Source organism: Pomacea canaliculata, linkage group LG9 (assembly GCF_003073045.1).
Source record: "Pomacea canaliculata isolate SZHN2017 linkage group LG9, ASM307304v1, whole genome shotgun sequence".
Classification (NCBI taxonomy): Eukaryota; Metazoa; Mollusca; class Gastropoda; order Architaenioglossa; family Ampullariidae; genus Pomacea; species Pomacea canaliculata.
In genome coordinates this window covers 6,631,307-6,656,739 of record NC_037598.1, presented here as the reverse complement: position 1 = coordinate 6,656,739, position 25,433 = coordinate 6,631,307, and the positions used below count along the sequence as shown (strand labels likewise).

At 37.1% G+C, this 25,433-nt stretch overlaps 4 protein-coding genes across 14 annotated transcripts in view; 2 read left to right on the top strand and 2 right to left on the bottom strand.

Moving 5' to 3' along the window:
- Positions 1-8,343, top strand: part of LOC112571965 (calcium/calmodulin-dependent protein kinase type 1-like) — a 45,230-nt gene extending 36,887 nt beyond the window's left edge. Inside the window, exon 10 of the mRNA XM_025251410.1 lies at positions 277-8,343. Within this exon, the coding sequence (XP_025107195.1) occupies positions 277-369 (93 nt within the window). The 3' untranslated portion in view covers positions 370-8,343. The remainder of the gene's footprint in view (positions 1-276) is intronic.
- Positions 8,344-8,758: 415 nt separating this feature from the next.
- On the top strand, positions 8,759-10,436 carry LOC112571966 (glutathione S-transferase DHAR1, mitochondrial-like). The gene is made up of 2 exons (XM_025251411.1): positions 8,759-9,146; positions 9,546-10,436. The coding sequence occupies exons 1-2, from the start codon at positions 9,130-9,132 to the stop codon at positions 10,303-10,305; spliced, it is 777 nt and encodes a 258-aa protein (XP_025107196.1). The 5' UTR covers positions 8,759-9,129; the 3' UTR covers positions 10,306-10,436.
- A 143-nt stretch (positions 10,437-10,579) lies between these two features.
- Positions 10,580-17,853, bottom strand: LOC112571963 (DALR anticodon-binding domain-containing protein 3-like). The gene is made up of 13 exons (XM_025251408.1): positions 17,659-17,853; positions 16,943-17,268; positions 16,239-16,561; positions 15,575-15,669; positions 14,926-15,039; positions 14,004-14,080; positions 13,750-13,808; positions 13,303-13,385; positions 12,482-12,608; positions 12,138-12,196; positions 11,773-11,886; positions 10,955-11,023; positions 10,580-10,785 (listed from the first exon to the last, which is right to left on the bottom strand). Exons 1-13 carry the CDS (start codon positions 17,812-17,814, stop codon positions 10,666-10,668), a joined length of 1,722 nt encoding a protein of 573 aa, XP_025107193.1. The 5' UTR covers positions 17,815-17,853; the 3' UTR covers positions 10,580-10,665.
- Positions 17,854-20,988: 3,135 nt separating this feature from the next.
- Positions 20,989-25,433, bottom strand: part of LOC112571961 (protein polybromo-1-like) — a 35,835-nt gene continuing 31,390 nt past the window's right edge. For all 11 annotated transcript variants that reach the window (XM_025251395.1, XM_025251404.1, XM_025251401.1 and 8 more), the window contains 3 exons: positions 23,812-23,914; positions 23,454-23,689; positions 20,989-21,941 (listed from right to left, as the gene is read on the bottom strand). In XM_025251395.1, coding sequence (XP_025107180.1) covers positions 23,458-23,689; positions 23,812-23,914 — 335 coding nt within the window. In that variant the 3' untranslated portion in view covers positions 20,989-21,941; positions 23,454-23,457. The remainder of the gene's footprint in view (positions 21,942-23,453; positions 23,690-23,811; positions 23,915-25,433) is intronic.

Genomic DNA, 25,433 nt, shown 5'->3' with positions numbered 1-25,433 from the left:
AACCTGTTAATTGGTGATTTTACTGATGGGGAAGGCTTTTTTTCAACTTTTCATAGAATTTAGAAACTTTTGTAACTGGCACTTTTTTTTTGCTCCATCCAGGGGGGGGGGGGGTGTATTTCCTCTTCTCTTTGACAAAATGCATAAAATTTGTGCTTTGTTAGCGGCATTGGAGATGGTTATCAATATCAAAACTAGAAACAAAAAAGCAGAGGATTGTCGTCATACGCGCTTGACACTAACAGTGCACTAGGAGAATTGATACTTCTGTTACAGCAAGCATACAATGCCACTGCAGTGATCAGGCAGATGAAGAAGCTAGCCATGAACAAAGAAGAGAATCAGCAGCAGCAGCAGCAAGCCAAATAGCGATCACTTCAAGGCTTCTGGAAACAGATGAAAGTGTGGGACTGGGACAGATCCTGCCACTGTCTTCAAACTGCTACTAACAGGAATGTCTGCAGTCACGCAACCGGACATGAAACGCGACCATGTCATAGGTTGCTGTGTCCATGTCAGGGTGGGGGGTTTCAAGCTTGATCTGCCATTTTGTTGGTGTTTTAACCCCATTGTTCGGAGCCCCACTCGACTCAGCAACCTACATACTCACCAGCTCACTCTGCAAGGTGCACACTGCATCTTTGGCAATAAGAATGGCTAGGAGCTCCTTCCTTTGCACCAAGCTCCTTGTGTGCATGTTTCACCCCAACCTTTCAACCATCTGACATTTCAACAAGCTGTCATAGATAAGATTGGAACAAAATCAAAAAAAGGGAAAAGCAGGATTCTTCTGCTCCTGCTGTGTGGTGCATAAATGAACTGGCAAAGAAAAAAGTGAAGAGACAGTGATTCATGTACAAAGAATCATAAGTAGCTCTGAATTTTGTTTTTGGTTTGGTTTTTTTTTGTTGGTTTGGGGTTTGTTTTTGCTGTCTTGATTTTTATCTCTTTCTTTCACCATTGTCTCAAATCTTGCAGAGATCTGCATCTTGATCTTTTTTATCATCATTATCATTAATCATCAGTTATCATCATCGTGGATTCTCTTTTTGAAATCTTGTCCTGATTATCTGGTCTTATGGGTTAATGTTTCCTGTGTTGTATCTGGATCTTATGTGATTCTCCAGCATAGTTCTTGTATCTTGCCCTAATGTGATCTTCCTAAGTCCTATTCTTTGATCTGATTCATTGTTTGAGTTTGTGTACATGACGTCCAGGTTAATTCAACAATTACACTAGGCCGCCATATCTGTTTTGTGATCTCATTTTTAATCGATGTTCTGTTTTCAGTATGGATACGATGTGATCTGCAGGAGTTAAAAAAAAAAAAAGAACAACCTGATAACACATTATTTGTTGAACAAAAGGACAGTTTTTGTGTCATGGTTTAGAAAAGCTCTTCTACTTTGATGTTATATATTTGCTTTTTTGATCCTTTGCCAGATTTCCATTGCATTGTTCCTCTGTAAAATAGGTTCAGGAAAAAAAAATTACAGATTGATTTTGTAAAGAAGATGGCATTTATCTGTGTTTCTGTAAATGTGTCATTCTCTTACTCTTAGTTTTTGAATCCATCTTCCTTCTGCCTCCTTTTTATCTCTTTCATATCTAGTATTTTGTTGACTTTGTGGTGTTTTCTTTACTTGTATATTAGGATTGTATTATTAAGGAGACATTCAGAAGATAAACTGATGTTAAAAACTGCAGATTTTTTTTCACAATTTTTCTACCATTTATGCTTGTGATTTCACATATTTTGTATGGTTTTTCTAAGTGGATACATGAATTTGAGACTGATACTGTGTCCTGTATACTTGCCACTACAGGAAACAGCTGCTCATAAAATCTTTGAAATCTAGTATTGATTTTTTTAATAATCCCATACTTGGATGACAAAATGTCTGCTATGTATATGAACCATTCAGATATTTTAGTATTTGCTCAGTGCTGCATTGTATGTTATTGCTGTCTGGCTATTGCACAACTGGCACTGCCCATATCATGCTCTTCCTGTCTGTTAAGAGTATGCAGAAAAATAAAGGCCAACTCAAGTACAGAGGTTTTTTGGCTGGAATTAGTTCATCACAAGGTACTAATACACAAAATCTAAGCATATAACTCTGTTTACAAATACAAAATCTTGCAGTTCTCTTGTACATTTTGGGGAAAAAAGCACAATTTAAATCACAAAATTAAGCAGAACGTATAGCAGTTGTAAAAAAAATTACACTTCTGTCTTCTCCTTACCTATCCATAATGTTGAGCATATTTTCATGTTTCCTCAGACTCTCATGTTTCCTTGGGTATAGAGCATTAGCAACCAATCAATCTTTACTTGAGACTGCAGTCTGAAATTTGTTAGCAGTCAGCAATCTAGACTTTTGTTTTCATAAAGATAATTGTAGAAAACTCTACAAGATAGTTTATTTATATGTGTACTATGTTTCTGCAGTCTTATGATTGAACAGCTTAGCAGTTTATTGCTGGCCAAATGCTTTTTGTGACTAAAAATAATACAAATTTAGTGTGAACTAATGGCATTTATTGTCAGCTTATCATTTCCTTGTAAATAAACATGTTTAAAAACATGTTTCACAGTTGAAGCACTATGAAAAGTATCAGTGAATTAATTATACTTGCCTTGGAAGTTGGAGAGAAGGGTATCATTAGAACTGGTAAGGTTTTATGTGGGTGAGGGGAATAAGCTGTCTTTCTTTTCATGGTCAATGAAAAATCCCAATAAATCTTGTCTGTGTATTGCAATGTTGCTTATTGTGTTAAAATATTGTGCACAAATGTTTTGGCGTACCATGTTCTGCTATTTTATAAGATGTGAAGCCAAAAGAAGACAGGAGCGAGTTTGTCTACAGTCAAAATGTACATTTACAGTTTGTGCATGCATGAATGACATATACAGAGTTGTAAACATCTCTCACACACACACGCACGATTGATTGTCTGATTTGATCAAGTGGAATATTATAGTAACACCGCTGCTCAAGTTTATCAGTAAGCTGCAGGGGACTGCACTATCTGAAGAAACAGCGTGACTAAAACAGCCTGAATTTTTTTTTTAAAAAAAGCCCTTTTATAAAGATTTATAAATATTTATTTCATAGCCATCATTGATGGTGAGAATGATATTTTTTATTGGTATACCATCAGTATTTTAAAGTTACTTAGAGCATTCGCTCACTCTAAATGGATCTATTCTAATTGTAATCAGCATTAATGTTGATAAGAAACAAGTTGGGTTTGGTCATCATGTTTTTTGTGTAGTTTGTTTTTACCACTAATAAGTAGAACTCTTGAAAGGAATGTAATCAGATTTTTAATCTGAAATTTAATAGCCATGTTTAAGACATTTTTATGTTGATACTCTATTATGAAAGTGCTGACAATCAAAGCAGGGATATAAATTTCTGTTGCTTTTAGAAAATATTTTGACTTTATTTCTATCAGGGTGTGTCAGTATTTAGCTTTGTGAAATAGATTATAAGCCAGAGACAAGTTTGAGAAATGATTGGATATATTATCTGATAGAATGGCATTAAAAATATACTTCTGGAATGAGGTGATAGTTTATTAAAAGCAACCTCTGGGTAAGCAGGATGCAGTAGACAGTTTCTGAGCAAAACAGATTCTTCTCAAAAGTTAGTGACCTCTATGTCGAAGGAATAAAATTTTAAACTAATTTTCCAAACATGGTTGCCAGTTCTAAGTAGCTGTTTGTTGTATTTATTTTGCCTGCTCTTTAATGAGTGTCATTAGTTTTATTACTAAGGGATAAGAGTTAAGCAAAGACTCAGCCTAGAAGCAAAAAAAGGTGCAGTAGGTAAAATTTGAGTAATTGTTACTGCAATAATAGTATTATGATACCAAATTTGTTTGGAAAGGATATGCAGTTTTATTATACAGTCTTGATGAAAGTGATTTGGAAAGGATTTCCTAAGAAGAAAACAATATTTCTTACTGAATATTCATCCATTTTATTGTAAATTGATAATATAAGAAAAGTTGTAAAAGTCTTTTCACATTTTTAATTGTGATTGTGAAATAAGACTGTAAAATGGCTGAGTTTGGCTGGACAATTTTTTTTTTTTTTTTGTTACAGTAGTAAAATTTAAACTTTAAAAGTATATTTTTTGTGGAGAAAAATGCAGGCTCATTTGCATCACTTTTAATAAAATTTATTTAAGAAATTAAAAAAACTACAGATTTTTGGTTCACTGCTTGTGGTGACTTCCTTCTACTGCTATGAATAATTTTAAGTCCTTTTTACGCTTTCTATGAAGCGTTCATTTACATACCTTTTCCTGTAAATGAGAAAATTGCCAAAGTTTTTCTACTCCCAGGCTCAATGTGTCAATAATAAATGGCAAAGAGAAATACTTTAGTTTCTTTTTCACATTTATTTTATTTCTCAGATTTTTTTTTTGCCAATTGAATTTCATTGTTGAAGTTAAATACACAAATCTTAGAATTGTGTTTTAAATGAATTGTCTTCAGCGTTTTGTCCTGATGTGCTATCTTGGACAAGCCAAAAACAACCTCCACTTTATGGCTTTACCCTTCTTTTTTAGCTAAGTGAATTTTTGCAGATTTATTTCAAGTGTCTAATATTTACCACATATAATCACTTGACCAGTAATTCTAATGCTACCTTTCTTTTCTACACCTGGTTGAGCCAAGTATTTATAGTGCAGACTTAGCTAATTCATCTAATGATGTTTGCATGCCTCTTCAAGTTGTATTAGTAGACCTTTCCAGGTGTGGATAATTATAGCTACTTGTTTTGTTTGTTAGTGGTTGCTCATTATGTTCATTCATTTGCATCATGCACACAGTAGTGCAAATTTATGATTGTCTTTTATTCAAGATATAATTGGGGTTTTTTCAAGTGTACAGTCTTCAGTCCTGCAAGATTTAATACCATTGCTGTTAAAGCTACATTTTGCTCCCAAACCTTTTTTGTCATAGGTTCATCAAATACCAGCAAGGGTAATTATTCATATATATCAGGGTACATATATTGTTGCATTTGTTACTACATTATAGTGTAAATAAGCAACACCTTCGTCATCTAAATAATTAATTAATGGTTAATCTAAATATCTTCTTTTTTCTGCCTCTCCTGGATCTTTTGTCAGAAGATAGTGAAACCTGACATGAGCAAACCAATATTTTCTGAAAATTAAAGGAAAGATAAAGGTACCTGTGAAAATGATAATGTCAACTTTTACTATATGAATGTATGTGTCCATGTATTTTTGTGTTTTTCAGTAATTCTTGTTAAGATTGCAGTTTTTACCTGTTACAAATTTTCTTTATAATAATAATAGTATTACGTTTGTAGATTGCATTTCCCCATGATAAGGCGAGCTTAATGTGCTCTGGAGACTACAAATGAACAGACATTCAACCATACAGGAACACAAGCATCAGCAATTTCATGACTCTGTGTACATATGAACAAAGTGCAAGATGAAGATCAAGAATTTTATTTGAAAAGACTAACTTGTTAAAGAAGTAACACTGGTTGAGTGAGGGACAGAGTGGTATGGTCATTCTAAACCAATGGAAAAGTAAATCTTGTATACATGTATTTGTTTCAGAAGTGAGATTTTCTTCCTTCTATAGAAAACGTTTTGTATGAGTAAACTTTGTTGCTTTATAGATTTTAGCATTTTCATGGACATGGTTCCACAACCAACCTGCATTCCTCCATCCAATTATTGTTTATTACTGACATCTGAAATAATTGGATGAAAGTGTAATAATCCAAAAAGACAACTAAATTAGTCATTTTTCTTTAGTGTTTGGTTTATTATTCTAACAATAAGAAATGTAGGTCCTAGAAATAGGAAATTTGACACAGTGGTCGTTTGTCAGTTGACAACAATAAGAGGTGGGTATTGCACGAAACAAAATTATTCAACAAGTACAGAGAGCAAAGCATTACCACTTCTGGTACACAAACATTCCAAAAGGCGGTATTGTTGATGGTTGCTGATAAAATGTGATATCAACCAGTATTTCTCAAGTTTTGTTTGCTAGGAATGAGAGTTCATCATGTAGACAGGGCAGTTTCTTGATTACTGTCTTAATCACTGCACTACACTCCACCTTTCTTTTCAAACAGTACACAACTCAGAATGATCTACTATTGGGAACAAACAGGATTACATAAGTTTATAAATATTAAAAATGTTGACATTGTTATTCTAATTATTTATATAAAATAGACTGTCAGAGTACAGAGAATCTCAAAAATATTTACCAATTTAAAATGCATTTAAAAAAGTGAAATTCTGATATCTTGTAACAAGTTTCCTTTCAAATCCAACTATTCTTAAAATATTGAGCAAGTGTTTAAGCGTCCATGTTGACCCTTTATCTCTCAACCCGTCTCCCTTGGTCTTCAAACATCTCTTTTTCCAACTTTCCCATACCTCATTCATCATTATCTTAAAACATTCAGCCCTTGTATTGTGCTCCTGTCATCTTTGATAAGAGCATGGAGCAAGCTTGATATTGTGGCATAAAACATATTGGATACTTCATATAAAAAAAAAATACCAGTATCAGGATCTCTCTTTTACTGGAGTGCAAACGTGTTCTTATCTCTAGTCTGTATGGATGCATTTAGCAACTGCATGAAGATTTTCATTTTTGGGCCTCCTCCCATGCAAAAAAAAAAACAAAAAAAAAAAACAGTTATCACTTTCTGCTGGATCATCAGTGTGTATTCTATGGTAAAGTTCAGATCTTGCTTTTTTTCATCTAGGCAGTATCTTTTTTTCAGAATCTCATTTTTATGTTCTGTGGTTGGCCCATGCGAACTTCAAATATTTTATGTAAATGCCAATATCTGAAAATGAATTGCATCTGTGTGTAATTGCTGCTGAAGTAGCACTGGAGATGAGGAATGCTTTATCACCGACTCTAAATTTTAAAAAAATTTAATGTTCCATAGATTTTATCAACAGGATATTTGAGAGATCAGTTCTTATTATCTATATGTATGAATTTATAGGTTTCAAAGATTATTCTTTTGCTTTTATGCACTCTTAGTTTGTGCTTCTTGGTGAGTGCAGATGCAAACTAGAGGATATTGGACAGCAGATCTGAAAGTCGGTGGTGATGGTTGTGTTTAAATCTTGAAATTACAGAAGTGAAAAATTGTCAGATATTATGCATGCTAAAGGTCAGGCTAATGTAACATTGTCCGCAGACTGTCGCTATGCTTAAATTTTTTTTTTTTTTTGGGGAAGTATTCAACACTGACAAAAATTGACATTTCCTGCATAGCCTCCCCAAAAAGCTAAACGAAATAAAATTATCACGGACATGCCAAAATACAATTTTGTATTCAATTGGTCAACATATCTTAGTATATTTATACAAAATTATATTTTTCTGTATAATGAGAATTCTTTTCTGGTGTAGTAAGTAGAAAGATTCATGTCACCCAAAACATACTGAACTGAGCTTTTTTTCCCTTTTTTAAGTCAGTTCCGCCTAGATTTGTCAGTTAAACCTGTCAAACTTTTTTTTGCTTTCACAATTTGAAAAAAGCATTTGAAGCTCATCTTATGTTGTTTTGTGTGGTTTAATTCACGCTTCTACTCAAATTCAGGATTTCCAGAACCGCTGCTTGAGATGTTTATTGTTTTGTTACCTTTATCGACATTGTTACTTTTGCTATTCCAGATAAAGATGCAGTGTACCATCAGTCTGCACAGTTGATTTTCTTCCCAAACAGCATGCAATGCTCAGCTGTATAAAGAAATGAAGAAAGACTTGTATTTTTTTTTTTTTGAGAAAGTAAAACTCTAATAGAAGCAAGGCTGCCAAAACTGCATGTGGGTGTACCAGCGTTAGCTGACAGCACATTAACTTGACTGATGGATCAGCTAATGTTTCAGCACGTTAAAATCTCAGCTCAGAATGCAGAACTTGGCCGTGGACTTTGCAGTTTGGCTGTTTTTCCACTATCTGATGTAACTTTTCGGCGATATCAAACTCCTTGTTAGTTACCACTTGATTCAATCACTCCGCATTCTTTCTCTCATTTATAAGTACTTATTGAAACCTCAAAGTTTTAGGAAAAAAGTCACATCCTTTCAAGCTTAGGTTTGATTCCTCGGTGATGTTTTGCACTCGTTACACCGATATTTGTATCAGTTGCTGCACTTTTATCACTTGACAGTGTTGTCATAGTTACCTATTGACGTCAAGCACTTTAGTGTGTAACCACCTCCTGGATCCTGTTGTCAAACATTCTTTGTTTGGCGGCACATATTTTCACAAATAAACAGAAAACAATATGTTGAAAATCTGTCAGCCAGCTGTCGATTATATCTGTGTGAGTAAACGGGAGTGTGTGTGCGTCAATGTTGCCCGTTTGCCTACCAACAGGAAGATACTCTGGACTTTGCCCCAAGCACTTAAGTAATAAGTACATGAACAAGCATTCTATTTGTATGTTATACTTGTTAACAGCAAACGCTGCTGTCCACTTCTGAATACAAAATTTTAGTCACAGGCAATAACAAAATTTTTTCATTGACGTAGGGGTGGTTCGGTGGTGCACCGGTGAGCAAGTCATCAATACAGTGAAGGTTGGCTGTCATGGGTTCAGCTCTCGTCTCAGGCACGCTGTTCTTTCTCTGTATGTGACATCTGTTTACAGATGCCTTGACGTGTTGCTGGCTCAGTGTAAAACACCAATTCCCTCCCTACCCCGCCTCCATTGACGTAGGACTGCGGCCTATTTATGGATATATTTTTCTATTTCAACGTTTTGCACAATTGTGTGTAAAGAATATAATGGGTTGTCTGTCTTCAAATATTTCTGATCTTTGACCTGTGCTGGTCGTTGTGGAGGACTTGAGCGATGCAGCTTAATTTGACAAGGAATTCGAGAATAAAAAGAATAAAACTCGTACAACGCAACCACACAGACCTACGAATACACGCCTTGAAAACTGGACGATTGTTGTTTGCTGAGGTGAGTGGGTAGTCAGTCGCGTTAACTGATGTCACTGATGATGAAATCAGTGGGTAATGTCACTTGACGTCACTGATGATGTAACGTTGCGGTAGCTGCCAGCACGTCAGAACAGCATGGACGACACCAACGCGTAAGCCAAAGCTTTTATCGACTGTACTTTTTAAAAGTGCTGCAGCCATTTCTTTCAGCAGTTATTTTAGCAGTTCGGGGATTTTAAGTTGCAAAAAACTGTTGCATCAATATATTTATTGATCACTTAGCTGTGCCTGCTAAAGATTTTTTTTCTGTCAGTAAGAGATGATTCGCACAGACCTAAATTGGAAATTTTTTTAAAATCTCAAAATATTATGAACTACGATGATTTCAATGAAAACTGTATGGCACATTTTGAGAACAAGATGATAAAAACCCTTTTCCTCACCACTAGATAAATAGCACATATGTATACCGCACAACACACAGATATTTTATTGATACTTGGGTTCTAGAACACGAAGCACCTCACATCAAACCTGCTTTTGCTTAACAGATCCAGAATGTGCCCTAGGTTCATTGTCTATGTGAAAGCAGCAACCAATGGGGAAACTCTGGGAGACTGTCCTTTCTGCCAGCATGTCTGCATGGTGATGTTCATGAAAATGCCAGAAAATTTATACATAGTCTACCCAGTGAACCTACAAAGAAAGCCAACTAAATTCCTTGAGCTCAATCCTCTGGGCAAAGTTCCAGTCCTTGAAGACACGGAGATGCAAGTTGTAGTTAAAGAATCATTCAACATCGTTTCATACATCCATAACATCTTTCCTCTGCCTAAAATGTTTGTGGGCTACAAAGGCCGAGCCAAAGATTTCTGTGCAGAAATATTTCCTATGCTGGTGACATTGCTGAAAAACAAGGATCCAAAATTAAGGAAGGAGCACCTAGATAACCTGCTTTCAGAACTGTCCAAACTGAATGACTACCTACTCAGTTACCATAAAACTGGTCCCTACCTCCTGGGACCCAACCTCAGTGATCTGGACTGCACACTCCTACCGCAACTTCGTCATGTCTTGGTGGCTGGCCATTATTATCAGAACTTCTTGGTTCCAGCAAAGATGGTGCCACTTCACATGTACCTAATGCATGGCCTCGCATGCAAGGCTTTCCGTCGCACGTGTTGTCCTGTCGACGAAATCATCAAGGGCTGGGCTGTCCATAAGATTGACCTGATTGAGCCTGTGAAGACTTTCCAACTTCTCCAGAAGCCCTCTTTAAAACATCTGCGGCACAAGCATGCTAAGCCCTAATGCTTTATGAAATGTGAAGGTCTGTGAAATTGCATCAGCATAGTCTCTGCCATTTGACACATATATATATAACATGTCGATTGAAAATCTGGTGTTTTTACAAATCTATCATCAGTTTCCCATATCCAATGCATCTTAATCCTGATTCCTAAGACTCCAAGATCTTTGCTGAAGTATTAGTACAAAGTCTGCACACAACTAAAGGGAGCAGACTTAGCCTGCACAAGTGACCAACCACAAATCAGCCTATGACATCCATAAAAGATAAGAATGGTTTTTAAGCTCAAACTCAAAGTAATATATTTAACAACTCTCGGTCAAGGAGCAAAAACACTCCAGGCAGGCTCTACGCTTAGAGACCTAAAGCTGAGAGAAAGGTTGCAAGCCTAGCAGACGCAACCCATTGCACAGGACCTGGTGTGCTGCCCTTATCAGGCTAAGACGTGCGAACATCAGGGGCAGCAAGTGGTCCTCGGAACCCTGAAAAACAGTAGTGTGAACCAAAGGTAAATTTCTGCCGCAGGTAAAATATAGGGAAAAACAGTTCTCTTACTTTCCTTTTATGAGGAAAGGACAAGCAATGCAAATCAACCATTTGAGTAAATGTCAATATGCATTCACAAAGACATGATGTTTAGATTCTACTCACCCCTAGTATATGGTAGCGGCTATAATAGCTGCTCAAAGTCTTGGAAAAACTGAGCAGAAAATGTACAACCTGATCAGAAAAAAAAAAGGAAGAAGAAATCATAAGCATATAGTACTGTGTAGTTCATTAATGAATCTGGTGATGAGTGCATCATGTGGAACCAGAATACTGCTGATACAAGATGGAGGGAATAAAAAAATTAAGCTGTAAAATTTTTGTTTTTGTTTTCAATAGGGAAATCAAGTAATCACTGATCAAAAGTATCATTTTTCCTTTACAAAGGAACACCTGATAATAATTTTAAAAAGAAATAACTTTATAAAACAAACAATATATATCTGATCATGTAATGTGTTAATCACTAAAACCATCAATCTGCTGTTTTGGAGAAACAAATGAGAGGTCTTGTGGCTATTTAATAATGCTAGTCTTTTTTCCCACCCTTCCTTTTGCAATATCATGTTACTCTCAGCTCTTGTTATTTGGTTCCTTTTCGTGTTTTCTGTATTTGATTTTATTCTCCATTTAGTGCAGTTGTTTATTCTTTTATAGTTCATATGTTGTTTTCCTGTCTTTCGTATGCTGTCCATGTTTTGTTCTTGTTATTAAGGGCTAAGAGCATGCTCCTTAGGAGTGTATGTGCTTTACAAAATTTCCATTTATTACTATTACTATTTAGAACTGACAAGCGTATAGGAGATCAAAGGTTAAAAGAAGAACAAACAGGAGGAAAACATTTGAGAAATGATACAATTTCAAGTGCAAAATACACATTTCGATGCAGCTGTGAATGTCATGCCAGGGAAGCAAGAAGTTACCTTATGTGTAGACAAGTTAACACATATTCCCTCATTCTCTTGCCAGTTGCTCCCTGCATCCTGTACCAGCTGTGGGAAGGCATTCAGATACAGGAAGGCTATTGACCATTCTTCCTAGAAATTGATAGTTTTATTTTATTTTTTGATATTTAAACTGGATTATCTGATGTATTTATTACAAATTATAATGATGATGAAGAATACTATGCAAGCATGTATATGTGAGTGTGGGAGATCTGTCAGGCAGATAGGAAGGAATAAAACAAATTTAGAAAAACAGGAAGGAAATCCACCAAACAGGTGCATGAAAAAAGATGACTGGTGTGTGAAACTGCAGGACTAAACTGAAATTTTAGTCAGCTCACCTCTTCTCGTAGCAGTGAAAAATCTATTTTACTGGCATCTGGAAGCTCTGGGTAGACCCCTGCAGACCATAAGTATACACATAGATAAAACTGCTCCGTGGCATATCACACAGTCTCTTACAAAACCTGGGGAGGGTTTCTTGCGAAAAGAAGCTTATTGAACTCACACAGGTTATTCTTCTAAACTGTAAGGCACTGGACCTGATAGTCTTGATTAAGACTATAGTCATACGACCTTGCATTCAATAGTTAGGAAATAGTTGCTCTGAAGTGGTTTTTTTTTTCATTTTCACAATTTTTGTTCATTAATAGATTGTGTAAATGTCTTAAAACTCCAGCTTCACCTTGTGCTACTCGGTCTTGAAATGACTGGAGGAGAGTTGCTAAGCGAGCACAGTTGTACAGCACAAAAGGCCCACTGCGATTGTCAATTCCTTTTTCCAAGTCATCTTCTGCTAAATCAAGAAGAACCTGCAGATAAAGCAAAATATTACACAAAAGGTACATAAGTTTTAAGAAAGTTGACACATTACCCCCAAAAATGTAGAATAATATATCTGTGGAAAGTGATAAGGTTGTTACGAAAAGTAATAATAATTAAGCCCTTTTATAGAACACTATTCTCACCAAGGCTCAATGAACATAACAAGAAGTATCTCTCACACACACACACACCCTCAACAAATGGTGATAAAATGATGAGATTAGTCTTTGGAAAAAGAGCATTTCTGCAGCAGAATGGAGACAGTGCTCAGTGACAAAAGAAACCTATATGGAGGATAGCCATAAAATAACAGCAAGTAAGGTTGTCAATCTTAAAGTGAATATGATAGTGTACTGGAATCCAGTGCAGCTCTTTGCTTATTGCTGTTCCCTAGTGCTTAAGAACAAGAACGAAACATGGACAGCATTCGAGGGACAGGAAAATAAAAAAATAATATATGAACTATAAAAGAATAACACCAGTACAAACGAAGAATATCAGTGAAACCAAAAGACAAAATTCGATGGTGAAGATAAAGTCTGATTTTTTAAACAAACTTTTGTAATATACAAAATGCAATTTTAGGAATTTCATGAATTTTATTTTGGGCGGCTTTAAGTCATGTATCCGGTCTTGGATATGTGAGGCATTTGAGAGATAATCATCTGAAAAGATTCTCACAGGCCTGCCGCACACAGTAGTCAACATTTCAAAAGTGACACTGGCTGCTGTCAAGCCATCAATCATATCCTGCCATCCAGGCCCTGTATGTTGACAGAAAACATTTTATTACAAAAATCTTATATATTAACATAAATTACTAAAACATTTATGTTTCATGTTCTTCTGCATTCATGGATGCAGATGTGCATGAACTTAATTTAAACGACCAAAGGGAAAGTGCTTCTTACTGAATTATGTTATTCAGAATCAGGGATTTGAAAAAATAAATGTACAAAGCATAGATACAGCATTAAAGTCATAAAAAGTTAAACTTCTCCCAGATTTAGGTAAGAATTTTAGGTTGCATTATCTTGCACCCAACTGCATGTAAACAATATACAGCACTTCTATTAAGCTGAAAGCTGTATAAAAGCACATTTAGAAGTGTGGGGAAAAAAGTCTAACCTTGTTCATGATCTCCATATTTCATCATGGCTGCTTGTGTCATCTGATTATATCGCAAACTGTTACAGAAAAAAAAGTCTATTATCTTTTTTGTGTTGAAGAAAAAGCAGGACAATGTATGATAAATGTCATAATCATCAATAATATTTAGCAAAGCTAACATCTCCACATAAATCTCACCTCTTTCTCTCTCTCTCTCTCATTTTTGCTCTGAAAGCACAAATTTAGTGATAACCCAATGAGATCATGCTTACTTGTAAAACTCTTCTGCATCTGCGATCACAACAGTAGAGGATTTTCTACTGCCAACCGTCCCGAACACCAAATGCCTCTGCAACCATTTAACACTTGTCTCATTCAACGTCGTGGCCTCTTACCTGCCATGTGGCCATGTAGTGCATAAAAGGCACTATTGTAGTCTAGTGTTTAGTGTCCTTGACTATAGAGCAGAAAATTACTTAAAAACTCCACCTGCCCATCAAGAAGAGCCACCTGACTTGGGGAAGGCAAAAGACTTGTGGAAGGAGAGCACCAGACACAGTGAGACACTCAAAGTTTGCTGTGACTGGAGCTTGACATATCTCCATTAAGCTTATTTACTTTGCTGTAAATTTAATACTTGAATTCAAATTCACAAAGACAAAAGTTTTTGTTAATCATTACAAGGAGGTCTTCTGCGTTTTTATGTCTTGAGATTTTGTGCATTTTTAAATGAGAAATACAGCTAAAAAAATTTCAAGTTTGAAAATCTTAAGAACTGTATAAAAATGTGCAATCTCCAGTTTTAAAAATACCCTTTTTAATGGTAAAATTCCCTTCGAGTGCTTACCCGATGATATGACTATATGGAGTTACCCCAACTAGCTACCACAATTCCAGCTGCCCACTACCAGTTGGTCAGACCTGACCAATGAACAGGGAGAACACAAAATCAACCAACTCACTCCCTCCCCACCAATCCCATCCTTGCCAGCCAGAGAACTCTCCTCCAATTTCTCATGTCATCTGGCACAGTATGAAGAAAAAAAAAGGTCACACCAGTAAATGAATATCACACAGAGAGCATGTCATGGAAACATGTATAACACAACTGTGTGGAAGAGCTATTTGCTTCCCTAACATAAATCCTCATGGGCAGCAGGCAACTGGCAACAGACAAAAAAAAAAAAAACATACTTGTTGTAAGCACCAAGAAGAAGGGGAACATGCTCTGAGCAAGAGGTCAGCCTGTTGTTGTGAAAATGCCAGTGGTTGTGACACCAGATGTATGCAGTTTATTGCTGGGCTCACCTGGAACACAACAACACCATCACACTACATAAACATAGCACTAATGCATTAAACCCAACTATAACTTGGGAACCGTGCTATATAAGCTCCCTCCTCATCATCATCATGGTTATTTTTATGTGCCTGCCTAACAGACCTAGCCATAGCACTATACCTTACATATTCATGCAAGGCCAGAAACACCTGTAAAAATTGAAGCAATAGACAGACAACATATCAAGCCCTACTCGTCACCTTTACCAACCTGTTTAACCCTGTCTGTGTTTGACACATATGTTCACTCAGACACACATACATCACTGCGGGATGTTTTTGCCAACAAAACTGGTTTTATCTAAAATATATTATTTCAGAGTCACTAAAAAAGATGATTCCTTAAAGCCTTTCCATCTGCCAGAAATAATCGCACTATTGCATGTCAAACCTTTTCTGAATCAAAACAATATTTTTGCCTCTTCATGAAGCAGAACTTGAACAGAAATTAATTTCTCCTGAACATTACAACTTTACTCTAAGAACACAACATGAACCTTACCACTTCATCTCCCTTATCATCACTGCGAGGAACAAGTCTGTTGATAAATGCTGCTTCCATCAGCGCCACTGATGCTGCTCCGCTGCCTTGAATAACTGTTAAAGGAAGGAAGGGGTTAGTGTTATGGTACATTATCATTTGGAGGGGACATTGACAAACTTTCAATGACCATTTTAAAGCTTTTCAATGCATATGAGTTTAGAAAAAACTGCTGCAAAAAACAACAAAATCTTAACTCACTACCAATGAATGACAAATTTACCACCCACCGACCCACCCCAAAAAATGTGAACCCATGACAGTTCTTTTAAAATATGCTATAATAATATCAAAACAGGTACTGTTAATATGTCCCTGCAACTATTAATATCTAATACTAACCACTTTGATAAACACACTCATTCTCACAGTATTCATCTTTATGACAAGATCCCCCTGTTCTTATCATTGTTCATATTTTCAGAATTCTTTATCACATTTGGACTATTTTAAGTATTTCTCTACAAATATAGTTCACTTTTAATAACACTTTAATATTCTATACATATCTCTTTTTGATTTCTTCATATATTTTCACATATCAGGAAACAAGTACACCCCCAACCAAACAAAACAAAACAAAAAAATGCTGGTAACAAAATTTGTGTACTGTACTACAACACACCCTCAACAAGATGCAGATTTTTATCATAACCATGCCTTCCAGTCGGCAGATGTTCATCATCAATGACATTTCTGATGTTCAGTATGATAGGCTCCACTGACTTGAGGACAACAGAAGCCTCTGGATTCACTTCCTCTAAGTCATTTAAGCATTTGGCAGTCTCCAATGTTTCTCTCCACTTGCTGGCCTTTGCTTCTTCAAAGAGAGGCTCCCAATCCTGCTCAGTTAAGGGGACTACCTGCTCTGATACCTTCACCCTTAAAGTGTTCAGCAACTCAACAACCTTGCTGGTGCTTGAAATCTTTGAAACCTCAGTTGTGTACCTTTTATAAGAGGGCAAAACTGTCTAAGATTAGAGACACAAAAGTTAATATTTTATGTCAAATATTAATATTACAAAATGTAGCATAAACAAACAGAAATGCAAGTATTGCAGTATTCCTGGGTTTTAGCAAGAACGTGAATACTGGCCCAGGGGAACCGGGCAGGTGAGTGAGAGTCAACCTCAATTCTCACTATATTTTATGCTAGCTTTTGTAGCTATTGCAAATATGTAGCTTGAAGTTTCACTACATTTCTGATATTCAGATGGGGGATTGTGTCGTGGATTTTGCCTGTTGCGTATGGCTCTAAAAATTTGACAATGTATTTTATGGTTCCACATCCAAGCTAACTAGAGCCAAACATGTGATATTCATTATTACCCATTTGCTGCCAGCAATGGCAGCACATGCTTCAGGAGTATGGCAGCTCGTAGTTGAGTTGTTGACACCAACACATGGTCATTAGAAGCAATGTCATGGATATTCAAATCAACAGGGTTCACAATGACACTCTGATTCCTCTCATTCCTATGGCCATATTTGTCACCAGAAGAAATAACTTCTTCAATGATATTTTTAAAGGCTTTTGTCCGATTAACAAAGAAAATAACTGCATTGTGATTATCACAGCTCACTCTACCGATAGGAAGTGTCCCATGTGCAGTTGCTTCTTGTACTTTTGCTTCCAGGTCAGACCTTTCTATTATCTGAAAATAAAGCAAAGATTAGTTAGGCCATATCAAACTTAAATGTTGCATTTAAAACAAACATAAGAAATCGACATTGACGTGAGAACAAAGTCTTATTTACTCAGTGTATTGAAGTGCTGGATAGAACGGTGTATATGATGTTTAGCTACATGATATATAACCGAGTTTTAAAGTTCTTCATTTATTTCATTAATTTACCTATTGATTTCATAAAATGTAATTTCCTTCGATGTTTTTCGTGGTTCTATTGAGGAAAAGCGGGGAACCTGTTAATGTATGGTACACAGAAATAAAAAAGAAAAAGAAATATGGGAGAGAGGCAGAAATTTCTCTCACACACGTTGACACACAACACAACGAACTCCGTAGCGTCCTCTCCTGGCTTACATTAGAATCGATTTTCAGAACTCCCCTTGGAACTACAAAGTCACCATGCCTCAAATCTTTTCTTTTGCGACACACTTTAATATTTTCACAGTCTAGATTTCTGTCAAGCATCCATTTTTCCAAGAGTTTTTCTAACCACAATTCCATGAAGGCCATGCTTGTTTACACCGGATGTACATTAGGTCACGTGGTAGTAGAGCTTGCACGTGACGTTTTTCTACGAAACTGTGCAGTGGCGTGTTGCATAGCACGAAGCGAATCGAGCGAAGCTAGCCTAGCGAATCTAACGGTCCCTGTGCAACGCAGTGTAGCCGGAAGACAGAGTTTCAAGATGGCAGACATGAGGCGAGAGTTGAGTGCTTTGCAAGCTACACCCCGTGTTTCGGAAGCTACACCCGACGTGCTGATCGAGAGGTGTTGCAAAGGCTTAGCCAAAACATAAACATCGAGTTTGCGCCCTCCTCAAATGACAGAATATCGTCTCAACGATGGTCCTTAAAGATATTCTTAGTACCACTTTGTCAGACATGCATTGACATAGCCGCTTGTATACCAAAATGTTTCGATTTTTGCGGAGATACTCAACAGACATTAAGCATGGGACCAGAGGGCAAATTGAATTTTGTTCTCATAGAATCATTTGACACGAAGGTGGAAAAGATCTTCCAGGGTCTAACGATCATATTGCCGTCTGCTTCACGCAAAACGATCTGTTTGAGACGACGTACACCTTGCTGTAAGTCTCTTAAGACATCAGTCGTAGACAAGCGTTCACAGATGCCGTAAGATTTAAAAAAAAAAATTCATTTGGTTGGAGTGCATGCGGGGTGTGTGTGTGAGAGGCGTCGTTATGGTGGTGTACACCTGCAAGGAACTATGGTTGACTCGTGCATGGCATTTTGTGATTGCACGAGTGACATATAAGAACGGCAAAAAAGTTATCGTGAGATGTGCTGGATAGAAATGTTTGATTAGCACAGGTGTGACAAAAGAAGCTGTGTGCGGGAAAGTGAGTGTCAGAGACAAGAAAGCACCGATAACATACCAGTGGAAAAGGAGATTACTGGCATGATGAGACGATCGAGCTGAAGTGTTTTGGTATAAAATGATATGTTTTTATTGAAAATGAGTAGTAACGGGGTCATCGAATGGAAAGAAAGCGTTTCTAGAATCTTCCAATTTTGTAGTAAAATCAGTTATCGACGGACGACGGTGAAATCCCTGATATACGCCATCCTTTGCTTCCTGGCAGGTAATTAAGTTGGCAAATGTCCTGTGTGCAACTTGCAATGCAATACTGTTAGGAAGCAATGTCAGTGCTAGAGTTTGTTGAGAAGTCACTGACCACTATAGCCAGACAAAGCTGCCGATCTTCAAGAACGCCGAAAAAAGTTTTTAAAGACAATTTGAAGTAAGATGATCAGGTGTCAATGCGGGACGTCTGGTCACCTTAAAGCCAACACTTCTTTTTTATGAAGTGATCAGGTCAGTTGCCAGCTGCCTGTTCCTGTTCGTTCGTGATATTTAATTCCCCCAGGACCCTTGTAAATGTTTTAATCACTACTTCTGTACACATTCACCTTCCACCCTTCTGATATCCTGTTATGTTTATTACTATTTCTTCTTTTAGTACTTATTTAAGGGCGAGGGCTAAATTGAAAAAAAAACATATTCTTGCTTACTTTACCTCTCGTTAGTAAAGAATTGTCATTGTAAGTGTCTGCTCTTTCCGACGGATGCTACTCTCGTCGGAACGGCTACACTGATGCTGGAACAGTTGCTGCTGCCAGACTTGTTGCTCCAGTCTTCTGTGTCTGCCTCTCGCTGGCAGGCAGTCTGCTGGCGGTGACCATGACGACGCTCAGTGTTGTGTCTGCTGGCGCCTCGTAAACATCCTACTGAGGCCTGCGGAGGAAGGGGACGGAACTCCCGCCAAAAGGACGCTTGGCGAAACAGACGCATTCAAGTTGTCTACCCTGGTCGGCTTTCTGTCCTAGCCTTCGATGGGTGCCTTTCGTAGCATCATTCTTGCAAGTGTTTCTTTGTCGGGATCACTGAATGGTGTAGAAAAAAAAAACTGGTGCGATCCAGAGGCATGCTACACCGGAAAAACGTGACTTTTTTTTAAATAGCATCCAGTTAGGAAAGGGTTAAAATTTAACATACTTTCAATTTCATACCAGGGATCGGGTTGGGGCACATTATTGTATAAATACAGCTCATTCGAGCATCTTTTAACAATAAAATAGGTTTAGAAAAACAATTCCACCTAGACCGTGCAATGTCAATGGTTCCCCCTCCCCTTTTTTTTTATAACGGCAGTCACCGCTACATAAGAAACAAGCAGTGCCCCAACAACTTGACAGTTTACCCATCATTCCATTTACGCCCCTCAACTCCACCATCCACAGAAACATGATTTCCTTCTCACTCTTCCTCATCACCTTTCTTCAACTCTAGGAGCCCGCCAAGACTAGCAAAACCAGTTCTCTACCCACTACCTGTGGAAGGATAATAATGACGAGAATCACCATATTATTGTCTACCCACATCAAGCCAGACATTGCCAACAGTTGTCTTAAGGGTGTTCATTTTTTCTACACTCTTCTTATGGGATGCTAGAAAACTGGCCATCCAACTTAAGTTTATTTGTCATCCCCCAGACTTGGGTGTTGAGATCCATCCTTTGAGCCACAACTCATCAGCTTTGCTTTACGCTTGGGGACAGCCCAGTGAAATGTCGGAACAGATCTCCTCAGCAAATATGATCAAAACATATTTGACAAATTGTTCATTTAAGAAAACCTTTTATTCTCACTATTTTGTAGGCTTGAGAATTGGTGTCCAGACATGGCCATCTACACAGACAGCTGAGGGAGAAAACTGGCTTGGCAACTTCAAGAGGGCAAGAAAAGGACAGTACCAGGATGGACAAACAATACTTAGTTACCATCAGGTGGTCAGACATTCCCAACACCTGGAGCTGCTAAAGAGTTTTATGGTTTCATACAAGATGGTACACATCTGTACATCATGCACTAGTTCTGCAGTTTGAGATTGACCTGACCGATGAAAATACATGATCTGAGGTGTGGGACATGTTTCAAATTCTGTCTGATGTGCTATTGAATATAGCGTAATTTGAGGTCATGAACTGGTTTGTCTTCTGCATTTTAGGACCAATGGATATGTCACAAGACTTTCTCTTTTTTTTTTTTTTTGTTGTCACAAAGCATAATTGTCTCCATTTTCTTCTCATGAAGATCAGATGCTATTGAAGCGAAGACCTGAACATGCTACTTTCACTTGGACACCAGCACAAAGCAGAGATTTTAAAGTACATACATTTATTTACTTGCAGTGAATACCCTCCCTTCACCCTTCTGTCCCTTAGCAAATTATGAATGACAATATATGATATATACAAAACAAAGAGCAGCATCACTATACAGTGATTATAAGACTCTAGTACTGACCATAATGCAACATAATGAACGATGGTAACCACTATAACATGTCGCCTTGCTGTTTCTGTGGTCTGCCAATGCAGCATTCAGAGTTAATTAATAGTCAAAATGAATTGCATCACATTTGATCAGAATAATATTATGAATGTACTGGCAACATTTGGTGCTGAAGATCTCTGCAAACTTTTCTGTGCGCGTTTCCCTACCCCTCACTCCCCAGCAAGTTACCCTTCAGTCACACCTTCCCTACAGCTTGTAACTGCTGGCTTTTCTAGATGCACTACACTTGACAGCTGCCCATACATCTTACAGCTGCAAGATTTTTCCAAAAGCTGCTACATTAAAGGTAAAAGCCAAAGAAATACATTAATGGTGATAGGTGCAGTTAACTCAGGGCTCACATGTATTTCTTCCCATTTTCTTTCTCTTCATTTCTAGAACTTCTCAGATCTTTGTAAGCACAATTTTGACTAGTATTAAGTCAAGTGACACATTTACTTGTTACCATTTCCAACTTTGGGAGCCAAACAGTCAGTCATGGTGACAGGTGGTATTTTAAAAAAAAAACTTTAAAAATGTAATCAGACACATTCTTGTTTAAGAACAAAATTAAATTTATACAAAAGAAGTTTTCAGACACCATAAAAACCTTTGATATTCATAGTTTATAAGGTGATATCTGGTGTATAAAACAACTGTGATGCAAGATAAAAACTGCATAACTAGTACTCCCTTTCTAGAAGTCAATATGGAAAAATCTCTTTTAAAGTACAAAACTAGCTGCAACTGTCCTGATGGCTTACTGAGCTGGTGCACCTGCAATATTTAAAATTGCCATAAGAATACAGATTAAAACATTTCAAATATTGTTTGCCTGAAAACAGGAGCTCTACAGAAAAATTCAATAATCCCACCCATTCACTCACGTTCACCCTTCACTGCAGCTATCCACACAAATGATCTGAAATATGTTACAACACATTTTGAGGTGAAAAAGCTTTTTTTCCCCAATCAATCCTGTAAAAGGATTTCAGTTGCATTGTTAGGCAAGAATTAATGTTGCAATTAGGATTGTTTCAGTTGCAGCAAATATTTCAGCTATGGCAATCAATTGAGATTTCAGTGGTGGCAAACAGGGTCAGACCAGAGTTGTAGAAATAATGGTGAGATGATCTGCATGGATTAAATACAATTTTGTGTGTGTGAATAACACTTTGATGCAGTGAATACACCATATAGTCGTATACTGTTGTCCAGTTGTGCTGAGGTAGATTAAGGGTGAAGTTAAAAGAATCTTTCAATAAGTGGTGTTGATGCAAAATGTCCAGATCTGTATTATTACCAACATAATGGCTTTAGTGGTTCAGCCTGAGAAAGGAGGAAGTCCAAAACAGCAACAAATGGGCATCCCCAATCGATAACCTCAAAAGAAATTGAAGATGCAGATTAACTAATTAGATGCACAGATTTCTTTTTTATTACTGAATTATGTCTTCCTTACTGCCGATCTCCACCAGCAAATCTTTAAGCTGGGATTTAAAGGTAAATTCACCAGCCTAATCATTTTTGGTTAATTCTCATTTTACTTTTCTCTGACAAACCAAGTTACCTCTAAATTCACTCTGACATGTTTTTACTTACTTTCATTGAGCTCTCATAGACAGATGATTTATTGTGTCTCAGTCTCTATTGTATTTATGATTTGTTTTTTACACCGTAGGATTGTCTTCGGTTCTTTTATATCGAAGTAGTGATTATTACTCTTACCAAATCATTAAAACTTCATTACATTAAGTGTGATTAACATGTTCTAAATTACACCTTCATTACAGCTTTCACCCTTCAGTCTGCACTGCCCTGTCTTCAGCTGCATGACCTGTTTGACTGTGAGATATGGTCGCTGTCTCAAAAATAGTCCTGACCCCATTTCTTCCCCACTACCTGCAACTAATCACCTCTAGCATCCCACCTTTCATCTGTCAACTCCCAGAGTCTTCTGTTTATTGGCCTTTGACCTCGCCTGAGGTGAAGAAGGTAGGGGAACGAAAAGCACCCTTGCTTGATCATTAAAACTTTAAAATATTTACAGATTGTGCTCATGGTATCCTACTTCATTCACTTTCTAGGGCGGAAAAAATTATTTTTTTTCTAAATGCAGAAATCTGTCAAAAGGTAGAGAATTACAAGCTCTATAAAAACACTTCATTTTTTATTAAAGTTTTCAGAATATAAAAATTTATTTCCTGAAAAACTGGCTTTGGAAATGTTTGCAATAATCATAAAACCCTGATGTTTATGCTAAATCTGCTAAATAGACCAGTAACTTGCCTCACTACAAGTCTTCGAAGGGAATGGTACGTGCAATGGAGAGTGTGTCCTTAAGCATCAAGTCCCGCAGCGCCCACAAAGCATTGGTCACACTACCATGGTAACCAGCTCCTTGGGCCAACCAGTGGGTGGGTAGACGTGTTTCATTAGGCGTTGGGGTATTCTCTGGTGTTGCAATCAGAGTCTTCTTGAAGTTACTGATTGTGCGGTTCTCAACATTCAGCCCTTCAATGTACCTAAACAGAATAAGTTACATAAATTTAAAGATGTATGCTGATACCCATGCTACAGCACACCTTAAAAGTCTGCTAGTTCAAGTTAAACAAGCAAGATTACCCCAATGTGTAAACAGACTAACTTGAGATAAGCTTCTGAATGCAGAAGACGCTGTGTTCGTGGAGGTACTGTAACAAACATAGGTGATGGAGGCCTTGGGGGCTGTGGAGGCACCATACCCTGACCTGCACACACACACCACAAATCCAACTGAAAAAGAAAAATATGTTCCTTAAAAATATGTTTTATAACCAGAGGGAAAGAACCATCCACCAGAACATTTGAGGTGCTGCATGCATTGGGGAAATATATTTTTACTCATTCAAATATCAGATTAAAAAACATATTTAAGGCACATAACTCTATAGAAAATTTATTCTGCTTTTTAATGCAGTTTTTTCAAGAATGGTTCTTGTACAGAAAATTTTCTGGTTAGCAGTAAATACTCATGCCCTACTGAAACTGGTACTTCAATACTGGCTGATTGAATTCCTAGAGAGGTTTAGGATCTCATAACACCCCGTTAACATTTGTAATAAGTCCAATGTCAAACATAATTTTGCTATAAAAAGATACATGCTTAAAAACTACTAGGGAATCGAAGCAGCAAACAACACATCCACATTGTTCAGCACACGTAACCATGTGAACAACTTAACTCCCCTTTCCCCTCCACCTCTCTCCACCCATCCAGAAATCAAACGAAAGAAGTTAAGGATGCTAAGGAGAAAAGAAGACTTTTTGAGTGGACCAGCAAAAATTATCTCGTTCAACATTTTCTTGGAAAAGTAAAAACTTGCTGTTCCTAATTAAAAAAAAAACCCAGAAAAGCTGTTAATAAAACTTGGTGTTTCTTATGAACTATACAAAATTCACACTACTCCAGAAAAAAAGAGTTACTGTGTGCAGAATCAGCATGTAAAATGAGCAGAAAGTGCACAGTAAACTTATAGTTGCACTATATGTTGTTAGTTGGCAAAGCATCATTTCTAGATCAGGATAAGATGGAATAAAATATAGCACAAGCACTTGTGGAATGGCATGCTTAATTAGTGAAGGTAACTGCTCGGGTACATCGTATCTGCTCTGTGAATAACCCCAGCAACCAAGGTTCTTTCCAGTGGATAAGACCAGACATTACAGTCATTCAGAGAATCCCACCACAAAATATCTTGAGCAATGCTGTTAAATTTCTTTAATGAAAAAATTTTTTTACTTTTATATTCATGTCTTAAACATGCAGTTTTAGTCTACATCTTGTAGTATAAACAGCTTTCCTTCAAAAATATGCTAAACTCAGTTCTATTTTTATAAAAGCTATTTTCCATGCATGGTCTACATATACTTTGCTTATATAAATCAGTCTTGCTGTTGTACATGCATCTGAATTCACATTTACTCGTCCCTGATGCCATGACATTGCTGTTACCTCCACTTCTGCATCATCATGGGCAGGAAGGGGTTGACACAGACCTGTTACCATTTTTCCTTCCTCTCTACCTTTCCCTATCTGCCACATACCCACTATTGAATCCTTTAAACATGCACTGAAAACGCTACTCTTCCATAAACATTACTCCTAGCAACCTTTCCCATCCCTTTTCCATCCTTCCTTTTGCAATATCATATGAATCTCAGCTCTTGTTCCTGTTAGTTGGTTCCTCTTTGTGTTTTCTGTATTTTATTTTATTCTTTAGTACTGTT